This window comes from Cibotium barometz, chromosome 49 (genome assembly GCF_041138505.1).
Source record: "Cibotium barometz isolate CiBa-2024 chromosome 49, ASM4113850v1, whole genome shotgun sequence".
In the NCBI taxonomy this organism is placed as follows: Eukaryota; Viridiplantae; Streptophyta; class Polypodiopsida; order Cyatheales; family Cibotiaceae; genus Cibotium; species Cibotium barometz.
The window spans coordinates 5,147,473-5,157,039 of record NC_141094.1 but is presented as its reverse complement, the minus strand read 5'-3'; the positions used below and the strand labels follow the sequence as shown (position 1 = coordinate 5,157,039).

Below are 9,567 nucleotides of genomic sequence, written 5' to 3'. Positions count from 1 at the left end.
TTTTTTGCTTCTTCCATGGCATGGATTTTTGAGAGAGATGTGTAGCAATTGGAGTGAGATCTCAACAACACGAGAGAGAGAGAGAGAGAGAGAGAGAGAGAGAGAGAGAGAGTGAAAGAGTGTTTGATCGAGACATTAAAATAATAACGATTGTATTTAAAGTAGTTATTCTTATGCTTAAAATAAGAATTCTTGTGCTCAAAAAAGTAAATTTTTATTCCTTTTAAAGTTATAAAAACAATAGAGATTGCCATGTTCTAATACTCTTCTTCTAGACACATCCTACCACTCTTCCCTTATATCTTCATATTGCAATAGAGTCCTTGTGAACTCCTTGGTTATGGCTTCATCTAGTAATCCCCTAATACTACTACGTTTGTAATCATATTGAGTAAAGCTCTTAAATCTTTCATGCAAATCAAAGAAAAGGAACCTGGGTCGGATGCCATTTTAGGAGCATGAACAACAACATCTGAAGTACATGAGCTCTACACACGAAGCTCAAAACATGCCAAGCAATAGACCTTGCAAGCAAGAACATGCTAGAGGTGAAAGCAACTTCAGCTATTGGGATATGGAGAGCTTTCAGCATCATTGAAGAGCCAAAGGAGGATTCTCTTAGAGTTGAAGTTGCCACCTTCATTTGCAAGTTAGGGTAGATGGAAAAGGCAAAGATGATAGCAGTGAGGCCCAAAATGCTTTCATATGGTGTCTTTGTAAAGAAGTACAAATGATCGTGTCATATCGTATGTGTTTGTCATGTAATGTTGTGGCCTTGTAAGTTTGCTAGGGAATATAATGGAAGTTTAAGATCATAATATGGTGACTTTGTAAATGAGTTGCAATGGTAGTTGTAAACAAGTTGCATTGATAGTTGTCATGTAATGTTGTGGCCTTGTAAGTTTGCTAGGGAATATAATGGAAGTTTAAGATCATAATATGGTGACTTTGTAAACGAGTTGCAATGGTAGTTGTAAACAAGTTGCATTGATAGTTGTAAATAAGTTGCAATGTGTATAGTGCTCTTGTATCCATCTACTCCTCTCCTCTACTGTCACCATGAGTCGCAATGTGCGAGACATTAGAGGGAAGGAAGTGTAGAGAGAGAAATCACTCGCCTAAACACCAAAAAGCGCTCGCTCAAAAATTCTCGCCAAAAAAATATACCCAAGCTCAAATGCCAAGCATAGTCGATTATATGAGTAAGTCCAAGGATGAGTCTTTGGTTTTCATAGTCAATCTCATGCACAATCATTCTATACCCTCACGTATGATGTAACGTGGACTCAAAGTTGGCTTGAGGGGTTGACATGACTTATTCCATCACTCATGTTGAGAATGTGCCATTGAGGAGGATGAATGATGGCCAACTGAATTGTGCTATACAAATTTCAATAAAGTGTTAAGTGTGGGATGATTACTCACTAAGAAGAACATCTCACTTCCAAAACCTCTAGTTGAGCTATTAGAGGAATCCAGCATAGAAGATCCATAATGGCTTCTTGAGAATGAGAACAAAAATAAGTTTATAGAATGAATTAAAGCTCATGGTTTTGAATGCATAAAAGGATGGTGTTTTGAAAGCTAAAAGAGCAACTCATGCTTTAGAAGATTGGCTTGTGTTAAAAATTATATATATGTGTGTATGTATGTATGTATGTATGTATGTATATACATACATACATACATACATATAAAGATATGTGTGTGTGTGTGTGTGTGTGTGTGTGTGTATACTTATATTTATGTGTGTATACATAATTGGCAAAACAAAAGACTGAATGCATTGGTCTCCTTGTTTTAATCTAAAATAGTTAACAACAAAATTAGTCACATTTTTTGTCATCTCACTAAAAAAGAGTAGTCTCCACACGATGGCCTTTTGTGCACACTGCTAAAGAAAGGGTGGCTATCCTTCAAACCCTGCTGCATCCAAATTGGTGGCTAGGTTAAAAGGGTGGGGTTTTTCTTTTTTCTTTTAGTACCTTTTTCATGTATGATGTCACGAAGGATGTGTTAAGATAGGTGAATACAAAACTAGTTGTTTCAATCTCCAATGTAACTTGGCTAACTATGTTGAAAGGGCCGGTTTTACTATACTTTGAGCCCCATTATCTTGTAGTGCAGGAAACTAGTTTACATGAAGTGTAGAATTACAGGCATCACACCATAAATTTAAGGTAGCAGTGGAAACTTCTCTTCATATGTAGTGGTCATGTTTTAATGTGAGTTATGTAAGGAAGAATGTGTTAAGAATGTATTAACATGTGTTAGGAATGTGTTAAGATGGGGGGGAATACAAATTGATTGTTTCAATCTCCAATGTCACTTTGCTACTAGCCAATCCTTACAATGTCCCGAGATGAACCTTCTTGCTTTGATTGGGTATATGAGTATCTAAAGCATGTTGGGATGCATATAAACAAGCTTCTTCTTTTTTTGGGAACATAACTATATGATAAACTCCCCAAACTACATATACAACAATCTACTTTTTACAAGTTCCCACTCGTATCTCATCATATCATATCAGAAAATCTAGTACAACCCTTCACTATTAACTAAACCATACATTTGATCCCACCTCTCATCTTCCCACACCAAAGATGAATGTTCCCAACAGATGTGATACTCGAGCTACAAGCCAGTCACCAGTGGAGACTCAGTGTTGCACCCCTTAGGAGTCTGCTCCTCCATAGACTCTTCCTTGGTCCATACCTTCACACATCAGAACTACTTCTAATAGGATTCTCTATCAGGTGTGAACAAGTTGCTTCTCCTTCAGATACCATCTTTGTGTGTTTGGTCCAAACTTTGGCAAGCCTTTCTTCAAATCTTTCCCTACATATACCTGCCACATGCCATTAAATGGTTAGGTTACCCTAGTATGTGCAATCATCCCATCAACATGTGAGAGTGGCTCATCCTATCCCAGACTGTAAAGCCTGCATTAACTCTACAAATGTATTGCCCTTCATCTTATTCATATAATATATAGACGAGCAGTGATGCACACACATACATCAATTCTACAGTGTCTAACCCCTTCCTTGATCCCTTTTAAAATACCAGACAACTTCTAAATGTCAAAATATCCCATAGACAAGTATATCTAACTACGTTGAATACCATATTAATTGACCCCTCTAGTTCTGTCAGAGTCACCCTATCAACTAGTCCCCCAAGACCCCCTTACCCCCATACTAGCAAATACCCACTTATCTATTCTACTCCACAGCCCCCCTAATAGCCAGGGCATCCCCAAAAAAAGCATGTCTACCATCCTTAACTATTGATCCACATCTAGGACAAACCACTGATGTAAAGTTCTTGTGCACCAATTTGTATCCAAGAGGAAGAGCCCACATACATACTCTCCACAAGAAAGTCTAAGCTTTCAAAGGTATATCCAAACCCCACAATAGTTTCCACCTCTCCTTCCAAGTGCCTATACTCCACCTTACCCTCCACATTTTGTTATAGAAACGAGCTATTATTTAACATGGCCTCTTTTCATAAGAGTGTGGGCATATAATTATAGGTAGACTCAAGGCATATGCAGTCACTCATAAAAGAGAAATGAACAGTGTGACCCTAGAGGTAATTCAACTCCTTGTCTAGCATCCACAGTGTCCACTTTCTTTGAAAATAATAAAATAAGAGTACATCTCTCAAAGAAAAGCAGATGGAACCTGTCCTAGATGCAAATTAGCCATTGGCGAGGGATATTATGCTTTTTGGGGCTACCCTACAATTAGGGGGTTTTGGAGTAAAATAGGTAAACAGGTGGATGAGAGCTCAGGAATTAAGGGGCCATGGGATGACTGGCTTTTGGGGAGGGTAATGAGTGGGACAGAAGAGCTGGAGTTAATATTCTGTATTATAAGATTTTGCTGCTTGTGGGGGATTTGGGTCTCTAGAACTGTTGATTTTTGATAAAGGACCTAACTAGGGGATAGATGTAGCAAGATGATGTTCAAATGTATACATTAGTGTTGGTATGTATATCGTATTAGTAAGCTGAACAATAGTCTGTTTGTTAAGACAGTCCAAGCACTATAGACAGGGACTAGATGATACAAGCCGTAGCTGATGGGATATTTTCACATGCTAGAATGCCCTAATGATTGTTCGCATGTAGAAGGTATATACTTGGAAGGATGTGAGGGCTAAAAAACCCAAATATGGGCCCAAGACCCAAAAGTGATACCTAAAGAAGAAACAATCGGTGGACATCTTCCTGGCACTAATTAAAAACCCATGGGAAGAAGCCTTGTGAGATGAAGATCTAGACTAAAGGGGACTACTTTGAAGAACAGACTCCAAAGGGCTTTACTTCTAAAATTCTACTCATTACTTGTATACAACTTGGGCTTTCACATTTCCGTGGGAATGTCTTCATTTGTTTGGGAGGATACTTGATATATGACCTTCTTAATACTTGTATGCAGCTTGGCTTTCACATTTCCGTGGGAATGTCTTCATTTGTTTGGGAGGGTACTTGATATATGGCCTTAATAGAGACATGGAATAAGGTAATGATGTAAAAAGATCTTTTTGTAAAAGGCCGGTTGTTTATGAATATATATCTATTTTTGTTCCCTTTTTTTTTTTTTAAAGCACCTTGTGCAGAATCCGGATCTAGGTAAAGACATGCAAAGCACTGTTGTGCAAGCGCTCTCTGTGTATTTTATACAAAAATAAATAAATAAATTCGACGAGACCTACGAGGCCCGAGATCTCGAATTGCCCTCCTCGTTCCGGCTGTGTTTTGTCACCTTGTAGCGCTATATTAGATCTCAACCCTCTCTTTCCACGCATCGTACCCTTCAAGCTCTGGACTGGTTCCTCGAATTGAGGTAAGATTATGGTAATTAACAGATACAAAGGTTGTTTTAATGATTAGTTAGTTGTTTACGTGCTGAATGATATGGTTTGTTAATGCTGCAGCAACAGCAGCAATGGCGCAAGAAGTCGAGGTGGAGAAGCAAGGAGCGAGTGTGTGGACGGGGCACGAGGAAAGCTTGCAGAAGGCGGTGTCGCTGCTGGAGGAGTATGGGCTGCCAACTGGGCTGCTGCCATTGGCGGACGTGGTGGAGATAGGGTTCGTGAAGGAGACGGGGTACATGTGGATAACGCAGAAGCAGGAGCTGCAGCACGACTTCAAGCTCGCCAGCAAGCTGGTCAGCTACGACGCCAAAATCACCGGCTACATCGAGAAGGGCAGCATCAAGAAGCTTAAAGGCGTCAAGGCCAAGGAGCTCCTCCTCTGGCCGCCTGTCGGTGAAATCACCGTCGATGTCCCCCCCACCGGCAATATCCACTTCAAGAGCTTTGCCGGCATCACCAAAACCTTCCCTGTCGAGGCCTTTGCAGCTGGACAGTGAGCAGTGACCCGGCCATACCTGCATCCGCCTTCTTCAACCTTGTGCATATAATAACCAATCCACCTCCTTTCAAGCTAGTAGGTTGTTCCTACGGAAGAGCTTGAGATGATGTACTAAGCTCGCGCAGGCAATGTTGAACTTGGAATTTACTACTAAAAAATAGAGTAATGATGATCTAATCCCGTTTGCATGTCTTAATGGGCCTTTGGAGAGTAGATTGTTAATAGTTCTTCTGATGGGGTGTGCCATAGGATAATGCTGTTTCGGATTAGTTGATAAAGTGGGCAATAATGTCTGGCGTGTACCCATAAATGTGCATAGGATAATTCTGTTTCGGACTAGTTGATAAAGTGGGCACATAAATAACTCAAATCTTTCTTCTACTCGTGTATGCATTGATCAATCCTACGTTTTTCTAATGATAATATTTTACCATGTGAAATCTTAGACACATATCAAATAGAAAATAGAAAATAGAAAATGTACAATTAAGAACTTCCTTCGTGTGAAATTTTCTTGTGTTTGGGATCCGAGTTACAAAGCATATGCATGGGTGAGAGTTAGCATGCTTGCTCTCAAAGAATAAAGAAATCTCAAAATGACATACACGTGATCTGACATGTCTCGCTCTCTCAAAGAAGATAGAAGAAAATTCAGCCATCCATCGCTCTCATGTCTTGCTCTCTCTTGTGTGTGTGTGTTTGCTTACAAGGAACTCAAGCTCTCCCTCTTCCTTGCATTATCTTTATGGTATCAACGCTTCAGTTTGTGTGAGAGCTAAGGAGGGATGCAAGAGGCAAAAACAAGGCAAGCAAAGAAGCATACATGGGTAAGGGTATTTCTATCTCTTTCTATCTTTGATTTTGGAGCAACACCTTTAGTAGTTGTGAGAACGACATGTAGATAGGAAAGTCATTGTCTCAGATTGATGCATCCTCTTGGGTGAAGGAAAAAGACCATATTATGTGCAATTAACTATGTTAACTACGGTTTTGTGTATTTCGGTACGATTTGGGCACGTTATAGGCCTCATTTTAGCTTAACAAGTTTTTTGCAAGCACTGTGTGATGTGTCAATTTTAGTTATATGTGTCCAATTTTGGGTTCGATGCAAAGTTATAGCATAAATTTGTTTGCAAGATAGTCTGTGTGTGCAAAGAATCTAAGTGTTACTATAGGTGTTGGTATATGTATGTTTATATCGTTGGTTTCACATATAGTTGTAGTCTAACATGTTTATAGTATCACTATGTTGGAGATTACAGGTTTGCTAAACGATTGTAGAATTTTTTTGCAAACATTGTTTAGTAAGTTGCTACAGGACAATTTGTCCCAAATTATGAGCGAGAAGCTAGATAAGAATAATTTATAAGCATAGAATTTTATATCGACAAATTTTATCATGGGAAAAGGATTTTGATTTCGTCAAAAGTGATGAAAAAGAACCAGAGGACGGTGAGAAAAATCCCACCCTTCAATAACAAAGTGTAGGCAGATAAAGAATGGGTTGAAGAAAGAAGCATGGGATGAAGAAAGAACTAGAAAGGTACTATATTGGTTATCTGTTAGTGTGATAGATTCTGTGATTATGTATATATAGGATGCATAAATGCCTAAGGAGGCTTGGGACACCTTGGTGAATATGTACAACACAAACACCCAAGCTCGAAAGATGCAGCTAAAGTATGAGCTACATAACATGACCAGAGGAAAGCTGGGCATAAATTATTACTTAGTGAAGGTTAAAGGGCCTACAGATGCCCTTTGTTCTATTGGATCACTAGTAGATGATGATGATATGGTTTCTTTGACCTTGAATGATCTTGGCAAGAAATACAACCAGTTTCAGACCTCCATCGGATTTCAAGAGAACTTTCTTGATTTCAAGAATTGGTTTCTCTTCTCATCCACGAGGAGATGAATATTGGGGGAGGTTTATCCTCTGGAAATTCAAATGAGCACGCCTTCTACTCAGATATAGGTAGAGGAAGAGATATATCATCATCTAGAGTTTGAGGTGGAGGCTAGTTTGGAAACAAAACTCATGGGTAATAACAACAATAGAAACCAAATATATTACAAACACGTGAAAGGGGCCACTCTAGAGGCAAGGGGAGCCAAAGAGGCTGAGGTGGTTGGCAAAGAAATAAAAATACAAATAGCATGGAGTGCTATTACTATGGCAAACTAGGACACATGGCAAAGGACTACTATAAAAAGAAAAATGATACCAAAAGTGGAAAGATACAGTGAGTAGGTATAAGGTAAGATTGGTTGCCAAGGGCTTTATGCAAACCTATGGTATTGACTATGATGAAACATTTATCTCTGTTATCACGAGAATGATAGCTAAGAGTTATCATGTCTATGCCTCAAGTGAAAAGGGCTGGTCCTTACATCAGATGGATGTAAAGAATGCTTTCTTGCATGGTGATTTTCAAGAATACGTATACATCACTACAAGAGACGAGGCCATTATTGACACTTTTTTTGACGCTTTAAAACTAAGCTTAAAATCCCCTAAATGTCAAAATACTTGTCTCGAAAAAAGCGTCGAAATAGAAACGTCGAAATAAGCGCCGAAATAAGCGTCTCGAAACAAAAGTCGAAAAAAGTAATTTTACCACGCATTTTTGGACGATGATTTCGACGACTATCTCAACTGATATTTCGACTAGTATTTTGACGGTTATTTCGATTGGTATTTTGACACTTATTTCGACTGTCATTTCGATGCTTATTTCGATTGGTATTTTGACACTTATTTTGACTGTCATTTTGACACTTATTTCGACTGTCATTTCGACACTTATTTCAACTGTCATTTCGACGCTATTTTTGGCAGATGTAGAAAACTGTTGATGTTGTTTTTGATGGATGCAGGAAACTTTCAACGCTATTTTCGACGGATGCATGAAACTTTCGACGCTTATTTTGACGCATGCAGGTATTAAATTTTATTTGGCATAATGGTACATCCAGCTGTGCAGTCTTGTAGCTGGATGCATCATTATGCCAAATTTATAGAGTACCAAAGGCAACTGTACTATGATGTGAAGAACGAAGCGAATTTGTTGAAAAAGTTAGAGAGAGTGCCATAATGTTTTCATAATTACAAAGTAGGTATACAATTCACATAAGTGCAAACAATGGCCAAATTATATTGCAAGATGTGAAATTTACATATCAGGCGCTCTGAGGAGATAAGCCAAAATTGAAATTTACATATCAAGCTCTGACGAGATAAGCCAAAATTTGCATACAATCTATACAAGCTCAAACAAAGATATGAGCTGACCAAAATGTGTATGTACAAGGGGAAAGACATGGGCAAGGCCACTCTATGTGGAGCCCTCACTTAGGATCAGGCATTGGTCCTTGCAAAAACTATACAAGATGCTTTTTTTGGTATACCAAAACAACGATCTAACATGACAAGGCAAAGCAAGTATACAAATCATAAGGTTAAAACTTAAGGCTTGCCACACTTACCATATCTACAATGCGCCCCCAATTGCGGTTGGCGCCTTCTCGCTCAAGCTTCTGCAAAAGAAAGTATGTGTTATGGCCCGAGCAATGTCCTCCTCTTCTCCCATTGCTGGCCGACTAACCACTTGATTCTAAAAGTACCAAAACAACAAGATAAGCGTTGCTACAAAGTAGACATAACATCAAATGAAACATACAAGATAAATGTTGATACTTACAAAGTAGACATGGAATGCATCACAACCGCCACTTCCAAGGTTCGAGCATGCTTTTGCCTCTCATTCCAATCCTCAGTGCTCATGTCCAAGGCTTCTCACCCCCTGCCTTCACTCTCCTAGTCACATCTCCCCGCCAATGTTTCATGACGTCCACCATGTGGTCTTTTATCCACCTTATGGGGACGAAATCACTACCGCTGGGCTGGCTTGTACTCATTCTTGATTTGATTTATGACTCTATCTTTCTTGTATTTATCCAACTTTGGCCATAAAGTCATAAAGTCATTTGCAAAGACAATGTGGCAAAGCTCGCGGATGCGGCTCTTCATCTCTTGCCTGACATTATCCAAAACCACATTGCCATTGACAATTGTGTAAAATTTTTTATGTGTCAAAACGTCGCGAGACGATGATCGCGAGCATGGCGTGCTTCTGGCGCTAGATGGGGAAGAACGCTCACGTGGGGGTGTAGAC

The 9,567-nt window shown here is 39.3% G+C and overlaps 1 protein-coding gene across 3 annotated transcripts; it reads left to right on the top strand.

The window, feature by feature from the left end:
- The first annotated feature begins 4,762 nt into the window (after nt 1-4,762).
- On the top strand, nt 4,763-5,566 carry LOC147610220 (uncharacterized protein At5g01610-like). Of its 3 annotated transcripts, none has more exons than XM_086786203.1 (2): nt 4,763-4,859; nt 4,951-5,566. In XM_086786203.1, exon 2 carries the CDS (start codon nt 4,962-4,964, stop codon nt 5,385-5,387), a length of 426 nt encoding a protein of 141 aa, XP_086642329.1. In that variant the 5' UTR covers nt 4,763-4,859; nt 4,951-4,961; the 3' UTR covers nt 5,388-5,566. The 3 variants fall into 3 exon arrangements, with proteins under 3 accessions (XP_086642329.1, XP_086642331.1, XP_086642330.1); XM_086786205.1 differs by having other exon boundaries at nt 4,776-4,859; nt 4,960-5,566; XM_086786204.1 differs by having other exon boundaries at nt 4,779-4,859; nt 4,957-5,566.
- The last annotated feature ends 4,001 nt before the right edge of the window (nt 5,567-9,567 follow it).